Below are 19,864 nucleotides of genomic sequence, written 5' to 3' on the forward strand. Positions count from 1 at the left end.
AAAACAAAACAAGATAGAACAATGGACAATTAATCGACAGGAAATGTTAGCTGTTAAAAAACACATCTCACTGGATTGGTTTTAGAAACTTTTTTTTCAAAGTATTTAAATGAGAGGTCCAATGAAGGCTTTGTGGTTGACCAGAGAAACATTGTTGAGATAAAAAATTTGAGAATGTCTGTATTATAACCCTTATTCTTTTTTGTCTTTTTCATACTCATATACGCATCATCATACAGCCCTCTATAAAAAACCCTTTAATATAAAACTTGAAGGTTTTGGGGGGAAAATATCATGAAACTTTATATGCCTCATACACTTTCAGACCACTTGATGACGTTTTTTCTACCCGCAAAAAATAATTCGATACTTTTTTTCTTCGTTATATTATTTTCATCAAGCATGATGAAGTTCTGGTGTAGTTGACTCTCTCTAATTCGATCTTCATGGGACCGAGAATTTTCTTCGAATTAGAGAAGGGTTCGAACTATAGAGAATAATTTAAACCACTTTCCAACTAAAGGGCCCGATATCTTAGTTTGAATCATAGAAAGATTCGAAAAGTAGAGGTTCGAATTAGAGAGAGTTGGCTGAACTTACAAAAATTTGATAACAATTTTCATCTTCGATTATAAAAACATATCAAAACATATTTTGAACGATTATTACGGAGAATCAAACCCTAAAATTCAGATTAAAGGGATTTAGAGGACGCTTACAGGACCTTTTAACCGTGTCATTATCAATCTCTTTAATATCTAGGTCCGGCACCCCTAATTGGTTCACCATTGTAAACAGCTTAGATGCTTTATTCTTTTTTATCGTCATGCAAACAGATTAGTAACTTTGCTCCAACCAAGAGCTCCTGTATTTGTACAAGAATTTTATTATAAATGATATAGAAAAAGTATACGTCTTTTTATAAGAACATCCAAAATTTTTGAAGCTTTCTGATGTTCTTAACTTTTCGGGTTTCAGGCCTAAAAATTTTTTAAACATGTTGTTATTTTCAGCATTCATTGAGTATTTTTGTCTAATTTTCTAAGGAAACAAGTGTTTTAGAGCCCACAAAGCCTTAGAATGTTCTTAACATGTTCTTAAGACTTTGGCCACCGAAGCCTTATGTTCTTATATACGTGTATGTTATCATTCAACATGAATTTGGTTTTTCTTTTCTCATCGTCCTAGAGTTAGCCCTGTATAAACATTACATGTTTTTTATATAAGAACACGAGGTTAAAATTTGGCCGAAAACCTTAAGAACAAATTGAGAGCAGGATGAGCCTCAGATTTAAAATTAGACAGACAGAACTACATTTTAACTGATTTTTTAAGTTCACTTTTTTCCTGGCCAAACCAACTAAGCATCGTAAGAACAATTGAGCCTCGAAAATATTGAAAAAATTAAGAACATTCGAGACACTTAGCCAAAATTGATCGGTTCTTGTAAAAGGCGTGTACATTGGATTGGCGAAGATTTTTTTGAACGTGGTTAGATTCGAGTACAATCGTCAATTGATCCACTGTATTTGATATCCCATATTTTATAAGAACGTTATGTCTCGAATAATGGCGATTCACTTTTTTTTTACCAGCAGATTTATATAAGTTTTTTTAATTTTTTTTTGATACTTTGACCCTCAAATTATTCTTATCCTGTACTTATATTTAGAGCCAGATTTATTTTAGGCATTAAACTTGATTTTTATTATATTGACTCCAGAATTGAGCGGGAATGCCAAATTCTTGAGGAGGTAACGTACTATATAGTCTAGAAATATTACGAACATGTTATCGTCCGTTGCAGGGATAGTTAAGACGGGAAAATAAATATGCGTGGAGTTTACAGCCAGAATGGCGGTATACGGGGAAAAAATCGGCGGTAGAGTTTCGAAGAAGATTGTAAAATCTTTTCTACAAAAAAATCCGTTTGCGAATTTTCTTTGGCTTTGAGATTATTTCTTAGACAGTGACTATAGCATAATCTAGGTAGAATATGAATCAATTATAAATGAACTCTTTTTTATCACAACTGAGCAAAAAAATTCTTTGTACTGTCTGTTAGGCGTTGTCATCATTTTTTCCCACAGTGCACTGGGCTGTGACATAATTCAGACAATTTCTGCCACCTTCAGGTATCAAATTTGTCTTAATCTTCTTTTTTTTTTTGATCGATTTGTCGATCGTGATAACGCGATGATGTTCTTATATAAAAGCATCACATCGTTAGTGGCAAGACAAAACAATTGTAATCACTGCTTTACTCTAATCATAACATTATAGACCTTTTTTCTATAAGAACATTCAAAAATTTTAAGCTTTCAGGTGTTCTCAAAACTTTTTGATTTTTTAGCCAAAAGATGTTCTTACTTTCACCATTTTGTCTTGTCTTTGTCTTTTCACCATCTTTGTGTGATTTCCGAAGTAGAAATTGGGTTTTTTAGAGTTATCGAGGCTTTAAAGTGTTCTTAACTTGTTCTTGATATTTTGCCTTATGTTCTTATATAGTTTCTTCTTATAAAAAAATGTGTAGGCAAAACATTATAGATGCAACAACATTTTTTTGCAATATCTGACACATACTTGGTCTTAAACACCCACCCGACCCAGAACTGGTTTTAGTTATCTCAAGATAACCTTAAAAATTTGAACCATGAATTTTTCCATCAAATGGTCTAATTTATTGACATTTAAACACCTCTTATGTATTTTGAAAACAAAGGGGTTGACTTTTTAAGATTATTATATCAGCGAAAAAAGGAAGTCATCATCCCATCTGGTTTCAACCCGATTATCTGCGCACTCCAAAGAAAAATAAGCAGGTCATTTTTTCTTTCAAATATTGTGTGGGTGGTTAGAAAGAATATGGCACCCCGGGGGGAGGGGCACTCGATTCAAAAACGACCATACGTGTGGCCCAGAATTAGGCCTTTGAAATCGGAGCCTTACAGTGCAGAGAAAATTTTGCAAAATTTGAGCAAATTTGAGCGAAAGATCGACCCTTACGGTGCATTTTCTTGGAAATGTTTAACCATTTTCAAGCAAAATATGGTCAGACTTTCAAAATTTTACACCCTCAGAGTGTAATTTTTCTAATCTTTGCTGATTTCGACCCTTGAAGTGCACTTTGGGAAGCTTGGAAAATATACCGGCCGCACGTATGGTAGGTCGTTTACCTTGAGTGCTCCTCCGGGTATGACACACTTATATAACATGAGCTTCTCCCAACCCTTATGAAAGCTAGGTTTCCTAATGAAACATTACCCCTTAACTTTCAACCCCTGTTCTTTCGTGTCTGTTCTACTGGCCCATCCTTTTATCTCTAAAAAATCCTCACCGAGACAATGCTTTAGGAAAAGTGAGGCTAAAAGCTTTTTCACTCGTTCTATTTATTTGGCTGAAAAATCACACATTAGGAACTTTTGTCTTTATCATTCGCAGTGCAAGCCGAAAAATGATATCCAAGATGTCCCAACGGCTAATCGATATAACTAATATAATAAGAAAGACGTTTATCGGCCAACCATTAATCAGCCCGAAGGCTACTTATTGCCTTTAGGTAGACTGGATGGGGCTGATAAGTAGCCCGGTGTAATATGGCATTTTCAGCTTTGCTTGAACACGCAACAAATTCATACCACTAGATACAGTTGCGTTTTGGAGAAAAACAGAAATAGCCAGCCATGCTCATTTTAACCATTTTTTTTTTCAAATTTAGGAAGTATTTTAAAATTTAGGAGTTATTATTTTTGTTTATTATAGCATGAACATATAAACGTGATTATCATATAACGCCTGTACTACTGTATTACACGCATTATAAAACACCCAATTTTTTAGTGAATTACACAAAAATACACACAAAATGGTGAAATCAAGAATATTTTATGAACATTTTTATGCTTAAAACTTAAAAACATCTGAAGCCTTCAAAAAAAAAAGGATATTCTTATAAAAAAACATGTAAACGGATCCATTGGTGTTTCAAGATAAGCATTCTACAGAATTGGATTCCAATCTCCGTAAAACTTAATATATCCATGATGATATTTGAGCCTGAATAAATAACAAATTTCTTAAAAGACTGTATAAGACAGAGATCCCCTAAAGATTTGTGAGCTGGCTTGATTCGCAATTACATTCTTAATATATGAAGTAACAGTTGAGTCAAATCTTATTTATAAGAAAGGATTTTCGATTTGAATGTTTTCCTTCGATTCAATCAATCACGACTTTATAATTTCTACCCAAGAATGATGTAGTTAGATTGTTATTCTCGATCTTTTTTTTTCTGATTTGAGAACTTTGCCTTGATAAATCGGCTAAGTTCTTCCATACTATACTTTGATTCTTATAAGTAGAAAGCCGTTATTATCAGATTATAACCCTATTAGTTTTTGCAGCGCATATCCCTTTGGTAATTTTCCTGTTTACTTTGTAATGGGTTATACCAAATAAACATTTTAAGCCTCTCTGTATAGAAATGTGTTGGTTTTTATGAATCAATATATTTGCTGATTGCATCTAGAATACTTTTAAGGTCTTAGATATCTAACTGTCTATGGGCCTCAGCAGGGACGGGGGTGAAATTCAGTTAAATTGGACTTTAATGTATGAAAAAGATCCTTTTTAGGCATTCCAGAAGATTTGATTTTAGTTTTATCTTCCTCTGTAAGAAAGAATATCTTTTTGGAGGCTGTTTTTCTAATCTTGCATAAAGGTTTCGACTTTAAAGAGTCATAGCACTAGAATAGGTTGTCCGTGGGTAGGATTTCTAAGCTGTACTTGCTGTAATCACTCGCTCATCGTCAAGACATCGAGTCACATCTCATTTTATTCACAAATATGTAGAGATTTAAGTTAAAAAAACTCTATTAAGATAAGGGATCTAAATTCTCAAGACTTGGTATTTAAATAATAGAAAGGAAGACTGTCACATTTTCAATTCATAGCTAACTCCCTCTTTAATTCGATCTTCAAGGGGCCAGAGGTTTTCTTCGAATTAGAGGAAGATTCGAATTACAGAGAGTAATGTATACTAATTTCTAGCTGAGGGGACCAATAAGTTAGTTCGAATTATAACAAGCTTCCAATAGTAGAGATGAGGTTCGAATTGGAGAGAGTTGGCTGCAGAACAATTTGCAAAGTTGGGTACCATATACGTGTACTATATACGTGTACGCGATAGTAAAAAAGAAATTGATCATAGCCAGGGTTGGAAATTTTGAAGATTTGCATGAAAATATAATTTCACATCGACCCGAAAGCCCCTCTGCCCGAACACCCCCGAGGAGGGTACTTAGGCAAATGGAGAGTACAGTATGTGCCAAGTGCCACCCTTAAGGGTACCTTTTTTGGATTTCCAAAGTCCCGCTAAGGGTCGGAAAATCAGAAATTTAAATTTTTGTCCCAATAAGGGTCGTAAAATTCACAAAATTTTCCTTTGTTTCCTTCTTTTTAGTCCTGGTAAGGGTCCAAGGGTCGAAAGTCGGGCGGTACTCCCCTGCCAGCTCGCAACCCTAGTACTCCCCCTCCCCCCACGGGCCGAATACACAGAAAGTTAAGTATATTATCTTTCTTGACCCCGGCAAAATGATATAAGGAAAGTCACATTGTCGTCCTTGACGAATGCAAGCAATTCAGACTTTCAATGACATTACTCACATAGTTAATAGTTTGTTTATGTTTGTTAGAGAGGTCCCACAATACACTACTTGTGTAGTCATAACAACGCGTATGTTGTATGACAAGATTGTGTTCAAGTTGAACCGTTTGATCTGATACCGAAGGATAGGTAATCGCTGACATGAAATAAACTTTTGGCATATATATGTTTGTCCAGCAAGCGTATTTCGATGATTATACTATTAGGCACATACTTTATTAGCTAATGTGCTAATCATTCCAAGAGCTGTTTCTCCCCGTGACCTGATTTTGGTTTTCTAATTCTCTTTCATTATCTTTCAGATAATAGCAGATAGTCCAGGGGGGGTCAGGATCCAGATACCAAACCCAGGGCCGGGGGGTGGTGTCAATTCTTTTTTTAATTTCAAAAAGTCAAGTTGGTATCGATACCAAAATGAGGGGGTGGGTCCCCCTTTTTGAAAATTAGGGAATCTTTAAGTTGGTATCAATACCAAAATGAGGGGATGGATCCCCCTTTTTTTTATTTTTGCTGAATTTGAAATTGGTATCTGACTTAAAATGTTGTACAATGTAAGTATAAAAACTTATTTGAATCGTTTACACTATACCCTGATTCCATATAAAAGCATTCTTCATTCTATAATTGAAATTAAATTTTTATTTAACTTTTGCTGCTCTCAATCCTTTCAATCAACCAAAATTCATTCAAATCTAGAGTTGAACAAACTGAAGTTTTAGCAGATCTTAGAGCTTTTTTAGTTGTAATAAAAATTTTCTGTACATAACGTTCATCATAAAGGATATGTTACAAAGACTCTAGGCGTGCCTAATACAATGAGTTTTTTTATCTAGTCTACTTTATCAACTAGTTTTATGAATTTGATACATTTTGCTAATTTAGTTCGTATCGATACCAATTTAGGGGGGTCCCCTCTTTTTCAGAAAATCAAGATTTTCATATTGGTATCGATACCAATTTAGGGGGGTAGGTTCCCCCATTTTTTAGAAAATTGGGGTTTTCAAGTTGGTATTGATGATACCAATTTAGGGGGTGGTGGTGTCTACTACTTTCAAATCTCGAAAAGTCAGGTTTTTGGGCCCTGGGTTGGTATCCTGGACCCTGACCCCCCTGGATAGTCTTAAAATTTACCTTTGAAAACTTTTGAAAAAAATGCAGGGTTTTGTAATGAAAATTGACGTTGTCATAACAGGGCCCACGCCATGAAATTGAAAGTGGAGGGGGGGCAATGAATATAGAGTCTAAGGTCTAAGTCTATTTCTGATTTCAGAATTGAAAAGTAAATAAAAAATTACATATAATTATACAGAAAAAAGTTTTTCCCAATTTTTTTCATTTCAAAGGTGAAGACAGTCCTTAATGTGAATGCCTTTTCACATATTTTTGGTAATCATATTGTCAGCCCCTCATCAAAAATTTATTTCAGACTATGTATTTTCGAAGGAAAATGTATTATGAGTCCTACATTGCGTCACAAAATATATAAACTTTATAACTTTTCTGAAAAGCTACCATACGAAGAATCCTTTCGAAAACCCAATTTTTGAGCTTAAAATTTGGCAAGAGCGAGCAAATAATTTAGTGTTGAAATCATCGAAGGGATAATCAACCATTTATTTGGACTCCGTCTCATTCACTATGAAAAATATTGGGCTACGGAAAAAGATATTGGACATGGCTTTGCCTGGTCCAATATCTTTTCTTGCGCACACTATTTTTGCATACCTAGTGAATTCGACGTCGTCCAATAACTGTTTAATATTATAGCTTCCGCGGAGGGTATATAGTATTTGCAAAGTTGACGTCACTTAACAAATTTGTTGAGTCAGAAAATAGAAATCTATATTTTTTAGAAAAACTACCAAGAATCATTTTTGAAAACCCGTCTTTTGGGATTTTAATTTTGTCAGCACGTCGTTTTGTCAACATCGAAGGGATAATAAACCATTTATTTGGACTCCGTCTCATTCACTATGAAAAATATTGAGCTACGGTCCGGTCAATATTTTTCATAGTAGATATGATGTCTTCCAATAACACTGTTTAACATCGACAAATTATATAAGACTGATTAAGACTGGTCATTTTGATACTCTGATGGATTACCTTCAGCGAATTTATGTTGCCAATGGGCCAAAATGGTATAGCAGACGTAAGTTTAGCTGTAAAGAACTTTTGAAGACAGGGAAGACTTCATTGTGATTTTCTTTTGAGCGTACTGAGTTAACTTACGACACTGGCCTCTACTACTGCAAAAAAAATACTTCAAAAAATACTACAGAAAGTACCTGAAGTTTTTTGGACTCATAAAACTTGACTTATGTTTTTGACTGATGTATCAGAAATTCTTAAAAAATCGGATCAGTTTTATCAGTGGAGAATTTGAAATCTCTTCTCTGCTCTCTAGTAGTGTTTGTTTGGTTGTTTCTTGCATTATAATATATAAGTATGTTTCTAACTATGGAGGTCCTCTAAATTAACCGTTCGTCCGTTTGTTACCAGCTTTTGTCTAATTAGTTTTTTCGAGTTTTACAAAAGATAGGTAGCCTTTAACCCTCGAATGTTTTTAGGGATTTTTTGGAAATTGTATGATTAAATTTTTTTGATTTTTTTGCGTGAGACTAAAGTACCCTCGTCGGTAAAAAATAATGAAATAGCTTTTCCTGAAAAACTTTTCGGCCTAAAGCCTTTTTTGTCAAGTGAGAAAGGGGTGTTTTCTGTTCCTTAACTTATCTGCAGTATCCTATGTATTAAGGGCCCTATTAATATAGCCAAGTTTTGAAATATGTCCGTGTGTGTGTCCGTAACACTAGACTTGATCTCCTAACGACACAGGCTAATTAACGTTACGAATAAGGTATGACGATGCATAATGTATTTCATCCATATTTGGCAAACTTGTAATCAAAAGTGAAAGAAAATTGAAGGAAATATCATTGCCGTAAAAAGTTATGATTCCTAAACATTAAAACCATGCATAAATAGTTTATCCGAAAAAAAAAGTCTTAAGGTTTGTTTACGATTAATTTTCGAGTGTATATCACATTCAATCTCAAAAATACATTTTTCTTTAAAAATTAAAAACTTTACATTTTTATACAACTTGGTTGGGGTTGAAATGGGCGAGCTTTTTTAGTCAAACTTACTAAACACTGAAAGAACATCGTAAGATCAGTGCTGAAGAACAAAAATGAAAATGAGAATTTTGAATAGTGGTTATAATTTTTTTAATCTAAAGAAACAAACATCGAAGAAAAGAAAAGGCAAGTCAAAATTGAAGACTCCCACAAACGAAGTTAAAATGTACCTAAACTTACGGTAAAAGATACTGTTCATAAATTTTAGCCACTTTTCTAAAATACCTGGCCGAAGACACTTTCACCCATCTAACGAAGCTATTGTTTACTTCTGATTGATGAAAGGATTGCAGGGCTGCAAATAAGCGTCGGTCATCGGTCAATGTCTGACTGATTTAGCTGTAAGACCGACAGAAAATTTTTTTTTGATTGACCAACTGGATGATTTTTTCCGACATGATTCGGTTTCAGTCAACATAATCAGACAATGACTGACAATGACTACAAAATATTTATTTGCAGACCTGGGATTGTAACTCAATAAAAAACAAATGTCCAACGCAAATCAGGGGGGGGGGCGCAGTTACTACAAGACAGCTTTTTCAACACTTTTTTTCAGGACCACCACCCTTTGCAGTTACTACACCTTGGTAGTAACTGTTTTCAGAAAAGATTTCCAGGTACCACCCCTGTTTTTGAGTGATATCATCAAAAACATGCTCGAAATTACCCTAAATTGCGATTATTTTTCAACCTAAAGCCATTTTTGAGCTAGATTTTCTTTTAATTCACTTGGTTAACAAGCATCAACTAGCAATAAAGCAAACCCTACCCCAAGAACTATACCTGAAATAAGAATCCTATCAACAAATACCGATCAATTTACGAAAGCAAAGAAAGGAATATTAAATAAGATAAATCAACTCGAGAAACCGCACCTAATCGCAATTTGTGAAGTAAAACCCAAACATGGTGAAAAATGGCAAATCCACGAATACGAAATGAAAGACTACAAAGTTGTTAACTCCACTAATACCAATAACAACAAAGGTCGAGGAATCGTTATATTGGCACACTCATCAATAGACCATCTAGTTGCTGACATCGAAAGTCCTGTTGAATTCGAAGAAACCTGTATTATCGAGATTCGTCTAGCAAAGAAAGACAAACTTATATTTGCGTGTATATACAGAAGCCCTACGAAGCAAGCTAACTCGCACGAAAACAATTCTATGTTGAACAGCCTGTTGAAGTCATTGAGTCAAGACAAGAGATATTCACACAAATGTATAGTTGGAGATTTTAATCTACCAACAATAAATTGGGAAAACTGGACAACCCCCCATATTGAGGACAGTAAAGAAGAAAAATTCTTGGATGCACTACGAGATTCATTTCTTTACCAATACGTCAAAGAGCCGACGAGATGTAGAGGAACAGACGATCCGTCTCTAGTAGACCTCATTCTAACCAGTGAATATAATCAAGTCAACAATCTCAAATATCTTAGTCCACTTGGAAAAGGTGACCACAGTGTACTTGTCTTTGACTTCAAGTGTTGTGCTGAGCAGAAGCCAAGTTGCCAAAAGTATTCCTACAATTCAGCTAACTTCCAGGAAATGCGACGCTTTCTTCGAGCGGCTAATTGGACGCAAGACTTTATCGCGACATCAAACGGAAAGACAGTATGTGAGCTCTGGGAACAGTTCAAAACTGATCTAAACGATCTAAAGAGCCGATTCGTCCCGCTAAAAGAAGTTGGAAATTCCTTCTGGAAGAAAAAAGGAAATATTCCGATAGGGGAAGATATTCGAAATGAAATCAGGATAAAAGATCGCCTACATAGGAAGTGGATTAATTGTTCGGATGCTGACAAGGAGTTCAATAGAGCAAAATATGTTTCGGCGCGAAACCGAGTCAACAGTATAATGAGACGCACGCGTAGAAACCATGAACGAGAAATTAGCAGATCGGCAAAGAACAACCCGAAGCGATTTTGGTCGCATGTAAGAAATCAATTGAAGTCGACAAGCCGAGTTGCATCTCTTCTGGAGTCGGAGGACAACAAAGAATCATTGAAACATGAAGACATAGAAAAGGCAAATATCCTACAAAAGCAATTTTGTGGTGTATTTACGAATGAGCCAAACGGACAATTACCTTCATTTGATAAAAGAACAGATACGATGATCGATATCCCTGAAATTTCTCTAGAAACAATAATAAGACAGATCAAGCAGCTTGACCCCAGCAAATCATTTGGACCAGATGAGATTCATCCGTTGATGCTGAAGGAACTAGTTGACTTCGTTGCAGAACCGCTGAAGATAATCATGAACAAAACATTAGAAGATAGCGTATTACCTGAGGACTGGAAGATGGCGCATGTCACGCCAATCTACAAGAACAAGGGTGCTCACAACCTAGCCATAAACTACCGTCCAGTCAGTTTAACATCTATAGTATGCAAAATGATGGAGTCAGTGCTACGAAAAGCAATTATGGATCATCTTGTGGAAGAAAATCTTTTATCTGAAAAACAGTACGGTTTTATTGGTAAGCGATCAACAGTCACTCAACTTCTTTACTACATTGACCAATGTTGTGAAACGATGGCAGAAGGCAAAGTTGTCGATTGCATCTATTTTGATTTTGCAAAAGCGTTTGACACCGTCCCTCACAGGAGGTTAAAGAAAAAACTGGAATGTTATGGGGTAGGTGGAAGTCTACTAAACTGGATAACATCGTTTTTGTCAGATTGCAAGCAGCTGGTCAAAGTCAACTCAGCCAAATCAACAACTAACCCTGTCGTAAGTGGGATTCCTCAAGGAAGTGTACTTGGACCTCTGCTATTTGTCATTTACATCAATGATTTGCCAGACAAAGTAGCTTCGGATGCATTTATCTTCGCTGATGACACGAAAATAGTGAAGACTATAGATTCGGTAGAAGACTCTATCGTTGTACAAAGAGATATCGATGAAATGGAAAAGTGGTCTCAGGATTGGTTACTCAAGTTCCATCCTGATAAATGTCATGTCTTAACAATAGGTAAATTCGCCAACATCAAGCATGCACACAGATACCAGCTTGGAGGTAATGAACTTGAACATGTTTTTGAAGAAAAAGACCTCGGCATCTTGATCGATTCGGAACTAACTTTCGAGGAGCATATATCCAAACAGGTTAACAAAGCAAATTCAATCCTTGGAGTTATCAAAAGAAGTTTTAACGACTTGAGTCCTTCGGCACTTTGTACTCTGTACACCACCTTTGTCAGACCTCACTTGGAATATGCACAATCAGTATGGCAGCCAAAATTAACGGTCGTAGTATAAACTTGATTGAAGGTGTTCAAGACGAGCGACAAGACTGATTCCTCAATATCGTAATCTCCACTACGAAGAACGTTTAAAAAGACTCAAGCTTCCATCTCTTGAGTTCAGAAGGCTTTTCAGTGATATGGTGCAAATATATAAGCATATTCATTTTTACGACCCACAGACAACTCGGAACAAGTTTGTTAAAAAATCCCGTCCAACCAGATTCCATGATCATGAATTTGTTCCAAACTTTGCTGATGATGGTTTTCGTGGGGCTCAGACGAAATCTTTCTACTATAGATCGATCCCAACATGGAATGCACTACCGCGATTTGTCATCGAGTCGACTTCAATCAAATTGTTTAAAGAAAGCCTAAACAAAGCGTGGGAAAAACACCAACTAAGATACTTGACATATTAATATTGTAATTAGAAATCGGTTCGTAGAGGTCCACCTCGGGCCTGTGAGCTTGTATACATCATAATAATAATAATAATAATTAACAGCTGTTGAGAACATTTTAATGATAATTAGGGAAAGCATAATTTCAAAGTTGGGTCTGAGAAAAATTTCAAATTTTTTTTCGTCCATTTATAACTAAAATATTTTTTTTAACAAAGAATTTTTTCACAAAAAAATTCATTTTTTGTGAAAAATTTTGAAAGTTCTTTAAAAAGAATTAAAATTTAAGCACTTACTACACCAAAAGTACTAGTTTTAGTGTTTGGCACCACCCCCAAACAGCAGTTACTACACTGTGTAGTAACTGTTTTCATAACTTCTGAATACAGTACCACCACGGTAGTATAGTAAGTGTCATACCAGGGTGTCTACGGGACCTTGAAAACCTTGAAAACCTTGAAAATGAACGACCCAACCTTGAAAACCTTGAAAACTATCAATTTTCTGGGAAAAACCTTGAAAACCTTGAAAAATCGTTAAAAACCTTGAAAAGTACTATCCAGTCATTCGAAAAGTAAGAATAAGTAAAAAACCGCCTGCGGCGCTAAACCTTTATAACACTTAAAGAATTCCATATTTCCCTGTTTCTGTTGCGATGATTCTGTTGCAACGAATGCAACATATTCTTTTATCATTAGCTGAGTTTTTGTCACTAATTTTATGTTTGCATGAGCCCTAAGAAATCGACTGTTCCCCAATTTTCAAATCGCTTCAGAGCGTCTTGGAATAATGGCCGTTCATCAATAAAATTTCGAAGATTCCTTAAAACAACTCCTTTGGAAATTGATTTTTATAAAAAACAAAATCAAAAATAAGGCGTTTTTTAGCCATTTGAAAGAGTCAAAATCAAAATTTTCTCTCGTTGGCGCAAACCATGTTTGCGCCTCCTGGGTCACTGTAAACAATTGGTTTTGCTTCTAATTCTTTATTTCTACAGTTGGAAGACTAGGGAGCTGGAGTATTTCTCTTTGTAGTATTGTTCTCGAGAGGGAGATAGGAATTTAACTGTGGAAGTAATTCCCCGGGCACCAAAAGCGAATAAATTTTATTTGCTGTCCTCTATTCTGAAAAAAAAAAAAAATCCTGTAAAGATAGAGCCATGTCAACTGAGTATCAAAAAACCTTGAAAAGTGCCAAAGTTTTTGCCAAAAAACCTTGAAAAACCACTTTAAAATGACCAAAAAAACCTTGAAAACCTTGAAAATCACGAAAAAAAATCCGTAGACACCCTGCATACGGTCTTGTAGTAACTGCGTGACCCCACCCCCCCCCCTGCGCAAACGATTATAACAAGAAATACCGGGTGCGCCACAAAAAAGTTTCTTGGAAAGAAGAAAGATAAACTTAAATTTTGATGGGTCATTTTTTAAATTCGATTCATTAGATCAAAAGTTATGCTCAATTGAATAAAAAAGTTACTTTCGGAAAGTGCTCAAAAACGTTAAAAATCGACTTATCAAAATAAACAGAAGCATAATTACATAATACATCAGTATTTTCGTTTCAGTCATTAAAAATGATTTAGCTCTCTAAATGACCTTTTGTTATATAAAGGAAGGTTGAATTTCAATGAAAAGAAGAAAATTCGTCGAAAAAGGCTAAAAAATCTGATGAAATTCATAAAGATACAACAAATATGGGTTTCGAGGTAGATCCAGCCTTACATAGACTTTATCCAGTCTAGAACTAAAAATCTGAGGAAAATTTCGGTAAAAATAAATTAAATTGATTTTGATGAAGATTTAAAACCCTTTCGAACCTTCAATATCAAAATTCATGTGTAAGTTACTCAAAAATGCTCTTAATCATGTAAAGTCTATTGCGATTGCCAAATTTAAACTAAAAATTTAATAGGTCGATTTTTAACGTTTTCGAGCACTTTCTGAAAGTAACTTTTTTATTCACACTGCATGAAAAGTCGTCTTCTCTAATGCAAGATATATGACGAAAAGTTAACTTTTCTCTCTATTTTCTTGTTTTGAAATCTTTGAATTTTCTTTTGTGCGAAAACAAGTAACAGTGAATCTTCACTGATTCTCGAGAAGCTTAAATTTTCTAAATATCGAAAAAGTTAACTTTTCTTTGTACAGAAAGATTGGTTTTTTAGCTACGAAAAGTACCACTTTTCTCCGAAGTGATAATATAAGATTTTCTCCACGCACTGAAGATTCACTGTTACTTATTTTCTTGTCCATGGAAAAGTTAAACTTAAAATTGAGAAAAGACAAACCTTTTTTGTAAAAGAAATTACAGAATTTTTTTAATGAAAGGAGAGATTTACAATTCAACGCAACGAAAATATGCAGATTTCTAAACAAGAAATAACCAAAAAATCTTTATTTGGAATGTCTAGGAAAAGAAAATACCTTGATCCCTTCTCATTTCACCAAGATGTTTAGAAAATGTCTAACATTAAAACATTGAAACAGGCTAGCGAAAGTATTTGATTCTTTACGAGGTTTTCTTCCAGATATTACTGCAATTTTATTGAATTAGACCCGGGTTTAATAAAATCTTAAAGATATTTGAATTTTAATATTCTTGGATGGTTTTCTTCTTTAAAATAAATTTGATATTGAATAAAATTATATTAATATATTTGTACACATAATTCTTGCGCTTAAAATGTAAAGTATACCCTATCTTACATAAAATGATTGATAAATTATAATACATAATTTTTTAAAGATGAAAAAAATGGAGGGGGTATTGAAAAAAGAGTTAAAAAATATAGGGCTTCGGAATAATTCTGACAAAATTTGACACTGCTAAGCACTATTCGAATTAATAATTCGGTTGCGGTTCAAAAACTTGTATTTGTGTGAAAAATCAGTATCTAACAAAAAAGGGCAAACATTGCTGTATAATTTGTAATAATCTTAAAATACCCTGTTCAGTTGTGTATATCGTGTCTCTTTTCCCGATTGTTCTCCGCGTTCTTCCGTTCAAAAGAACTATAATCCCCCTCATTGAAGATGTTTCATAGGTTTTGTTCGTGAACAATCACTTCGTTTTCTTAACAATATCTTTGTCTTCTGGATGAGACACGGTGTTCATTTTGTGATAACTTTTCTCCACACGTTGTTAACATTGATCTTCTCCGAGCTCGCAATACGTTTTCCGATTTTCTGTCGAGAGAAAATAATAACATTATACTTTACTTAAACATAATTATTAAAAAGCTGGCCTCTTTATTTATACAGTATCGAAAATAATCTGTGTAAAAATCCAAAATTACTTAAAGATTGCAAAAAACCAATGGCGAGAAAGAAATTACTTTTTTAAGCAGGTTTTCCCGAAACTTGACGAATAAAAACTTACATGATCATTGCATCATTGAAAAATATTTTTTCCTTCTTCTCTTTGTTTCACACACTTTGACATTGAGTTCGTATGAAAGCTTGTTTCAAGATTTCGTGACAAGTCATCATTCTTTCTTTCCCCTTTTAATTTCTGCCAATTAAAATGTTTTTGTCAACATGTTTCTCTAATAGTCTTAATTGGACTGAGATTTAAAACGTAGTGATTTCTCTCCAATTATAAATTGGTCCCATAGGGAATGGTGTTGTTTAATTCATAGTTAATTGTGATTTTCTTAGATGAAACCGCCGAACAATATTTTCATCCCCTTTGAAATATCAACAAGAAGGCGAAAGTATAAATCGGTCTCTCTTCTTCCGTTAAGTTAAATAATTCGAGTTTAATTTTAACAAGACGACTAAAAGTCGAAAATTTCGCCTTATATTAGCGCAATGTATGCAAAAATCTCGATACTAAAAAAAAGATGCGAATTCGAAAAAAAAAAGGTTTGGGTCGAGCCATAAAAGGATTTTGAATCATCCAGGATCATTGATCATACATGGGCGAGGTTTTAACTTTGTAAGCATCGATTAACCAAGTTTGCTTTACACCAAGAGTTATTGATTTGATTCATATAAATTTGATGCTTATAAGAAAAATAAATATCCAAATTTTGTGAAGTAACACCACACCACACAGGGGTGTTTAACTAGGAATTTTCCGGGTTGGTCTAAAAAGCAGGGTAGCCAAAAATGGGGTAGCCAATTGGGCTAGGTTTTGGGGTACCTCTTTTTGCCTAAACTTTTGAAATCTGAAACCTGTTTTCATGTGGAAATACTATTACAACATCCTGTTAATGATTCCATGTAATAAAATTTAAGATTCCTTTCGAACTTCAGCCACAATAGCCTTTTTTCCAAAGGTACTGAACTTTGTTACTTCTCAAGAGACCTGGCGCCTTGTCTTCCTTCTTGGCTTTGTTTGAAAATTTACAGACCCGAATAAAAAATATATACAAACAGTTTTTAATATTTTAGATTTAGATTTTATTTATGTTTTTTTGTAGGGGGAATTTTGTTCGATTTTTTGGAATCGCTAGAATGTTTTGTTAGAAGCACTTGTTATACATTTTTGGAAAGCTAAGGGGTAGGGGATTCGAAATTGCAATGTTTCCAATTTTTTTTTGGACACTTTGGTGCGATTTTCGGACAAATATGACGGTCTCAGGCAAAAATCATAGGGTTAAAAGTTAATGAAAATTTTAGCTCGAGAAAACGGAGACCTGTTGTATATTTTTGGAAAGCTCTCAAAAAATTAAGATTAGAGATATATTGCAAGTATAGGTGATTTCTGTACCTAACTCGAGATATTAACCCTTGAAAACCGTGTTTTTCAGCCAAAAACAGCTATTTTGTCCAGTTTTTGCGCTTTTTGAAGCCCAATATCTCGAGTTAGGTACTGAAATCACCTATACTTGCAATATATCTCTAATCTAAATTTTTTGAGAGCTTTCCAAAATATACAACAGGTCTGTGTTTTCTCGAGCTAAAATTTTCATTAACTTTTAACCCCATGATTTTTGCCTGAGACCGTCATATTTGTCGGAAAATCACACCAAAGGTTTTTGTATTTTCGATAAATTTTGCACGGAAATTTGATATCTTCATGAAATATCTTTTCATTTAAATTTCAAGAAGAAAACTTTATATTTTCTTAGAATACAAAAGAAGAAAAGACGGCCAATCTAGAAACATGAATTTTTTACATTTTACTAAAAAATGACGAAAGGAATTATAATCTTTTTGAAGTAAGAAATATCCGAAGACTGTCTTTCCTTCAAAACTTGAAGAAAAATAATCTTTTCTGAAAAGTGTAAGGGTAAATCAATCTGTTCGAAATCGTACGCTCGAAGATATTAAGTTTTTCAGAACACGAACTCGGAAAGATGAAAACTTTATATTTTCTTAAAATACAAAAAAAGAAAAGACGGCCAATCTAAAAAACATGAATTTTTTACATTTTACTAAAAAATGACGAAAGGAATTATAATCTTTTCGAAGTAAGAAATACCTGAAGACAGTCTTTCCTTCAGAACTTTAAGAAAAATAATCTTTTCTTAAAACTGTAAGGAAAATTCAATCTTTTCGAAATTGTACGCACGAAAATAGTAAGTTTTTCAGAACAAGAAATCGGAAAGACGTATATTTCATGCAGTGTCAATTGAGCATAACTTTTGATCTAATGAACCAAATTCTATAAATGACCCATCAAAATTTAAGTTTATTTTTCTTCTTTTTAATGAAAAAAGATTGGTTATCTTCAAATTTTCAGACTTCGAGAAAATTCACTTTAAAGAGAGAAACTTTTTTGTGGCGCACCCGGTATGACATTGGATTACACGTTTTTTAACTTTTTTTATAAGCAACCTAGTTGCTAAGGGCCGAGGACTATATTTTCAAATTCTAAGAAATGGAAATGGTGGAACCTGAAATGCATTTTAATTGTGAGAGGGGTTTAGACAAATTTTTTAGAAATTAGCTTGAAAGGCTAAGCATCCTTAGACCTGAAGGGGAAAATGGAGTTGCTTATAAAAAATGTGTACATCTTATAGTGTTAACGACAAGAAGATTTAGGATCCGTTAAAGGTAGATACTCTTTTTCCTCTTTTTCTTCTTTTCTGCATCCAACGATCCATTTTAAGGGAATACCAGTGACAAAGTCAGTTTCATGGCCATTCATACGAAGAGCAATGATATTGGATTTGGAAAAATCTTTTTCATTTGTTCCTTCGTGAAGAAGAAGCACGCCCAATCCTTCGGCCCTCTCTTTTGGAATGGGTACCGTTATTTCGTATTGGTATTTACCTTTAGGGGGACTTTTTTCTGGTGTTGTTGCTACGAAAGGCATAGGGCCATGAATTCCTGTTTGTACTCGCCATTTTTCTGCCATCGCCATGTTTTGCCAATATGGTGCGATTAGTCTTGCATGCTCGACTGTGATAGGAGCAAAGCCGAAAAAGCCGTTAGCCTGAATTATTTGATCTGCATTACGGTCATCACCACGATATAAAGTCAAACCAGCCCCGTCATGTAAATTTGGGATGTCCTTTTGTTGTGCAATAAGATTTTTCATTACAATATCATAGATAGCAGCAGTACCCTTCGTTCCTCTTAGCGCAACCTCTGGGATTGAATGGTAGGTTTTACTTGTTTTACTCAACTCCTCGAGATTTTTTGGAAAAGCGTCTTCGGCAGCTTTATCAAGATGGTATGAAGATAGAATTGGTGTTAGCTTTCCCAATGTAGCCTCGAATATTTCGCCTTTTTTTCCACGTGGAAGCTCTGTATTTTGAAGAATTCCTCCTAAATTTCTTTTTGAACGATTAACTTTTGATTCGGTAGTTTTGCTTCCACAAATGCTAAAGTGAGATTAAAAAAAGGGGTTGTAATTCAAAGCGGTAATTCTTGAAAGTCCATCCAGAAAACTATCCAAGCAAATTCAGATCATTCAATCAAATAGGTAAAAACTTGATAGAAAAATAATACCTTGAAATGATTGAAAGACAAAACAGCCACCACACCAAGCGAATTCTTTGATTGGAAGTCATCATAAGTTTTGCACTTTATCAAAGATGATAATTTCTTCTGAAGTATTTTTGAAATAACTTCTTCTATAATATATATTATGAAAAGTCAAAGATCTTTTAAAAAAATTCCCCAGACAAGTATTAATAGCTAGTTAACTATAGTATGCATTGGCAGACACAACCTGTAAGCTTATGGTCGATTGAACATGCCAGATAACACAATTCATTCTCAAAATGGATTCCAAGTAAATTTGTATCGATTATCATTGCGCTCTTTAACTTCCTTGAAGTATAAACAAAATCATATTTAGTTTTAGTAATTTTGTCTCATGATTGGACATTCTTCTTATACTTCCTCCCCGATAAACTTTTTCCATTTTGTTTCACTTTCAATTTGCACGTTGAAAAACACGGATCTCAAAGAAGCATTTTGATATTTATCTAAATACA

General features: G+C 34.3%; 2 protein-coding genes and 1 long non-coding RNA gene across 3 annotated transcripts in view; 1 reads left to right on the forward strand and 2 right to left on the reverse strand.

The window, feature by feature from the left end:
• LOC136820012 (potassium voltage-gated channel subfamily H member 6-like) overlaps window positions 1-19,864 on the forward strand; it is a 58,969-nt gene that overhangs the window by 20,511 nt on the left and 18,594 nt on the right. The gene's annotated exons all lie outside the window — the stretch shown is intronic.
• On the reverse strand, window positions 15,059-16,065 carry LOC136820043 (uncharacterized). Its single transcript, XR_010848520.1, has 2 exons — window positions 15,850-16,065; window positions 15,059-15,656 (listed from the first exon to the last, which is right to left on the reverse strand). It is a non-coding gene; the product is annotated as an uncharacterized lncRNA (long non-coding RNA).
• On the reverse strand, window positions 18,320-19,497 carry LOC136820064 (uncharacterized). The gene is made up of 2 exons (XM_067076303.1): window positions 19,374-19,497; window positions 18,320-19,246 (listed from the first exon to the last, which is right to left on the reverse strand). Exons 1-2 carry the CDS (start codon window positions 19,436-19,438, stop codon window positions 18,442-18,444), a joined length of 870 nt encoding a protein of 289 aa, XP_066932404.1. The 5' UTR covers window positions 19,439-19,497; the 3' UTR covers window positions 18,320-18,441.

This window comes from Clytia hemisphaerica, unplaced genomic scaffold (genome assembly GCF_902728285.1).
Source record: "Clytia hemisphaerica strain Z4C2 unplaced genomic scaffold, Clytia hemisphaerica genome assembly, whole genome shotgun sequence".
Classification (NCBI taxonomy): Eukaryota; Metazoa; Cnidaria; class Hydrozoa; order Leptothecata; family Clytiidae; genus Clytia; species Clytia hemisphaerica.

Excerpts from the sequence above, each read along its gene's own strand:
- LOC136820064 (XM_067076303.1), bottom strand. The coding sequence starts at position 19,438 with ATGATGACTTCCAATCAAAGAATTCGCTTGGTGTGGTGGCTGTTTTGT. Across the intron at positions 19,247-19,373 it reads TGTCTTTCAATCATTTCAAG|CATTTGTGGAAGCAAAACTA; the intron begins GTATTATTTTTC and ends ATCTCACTTTAG.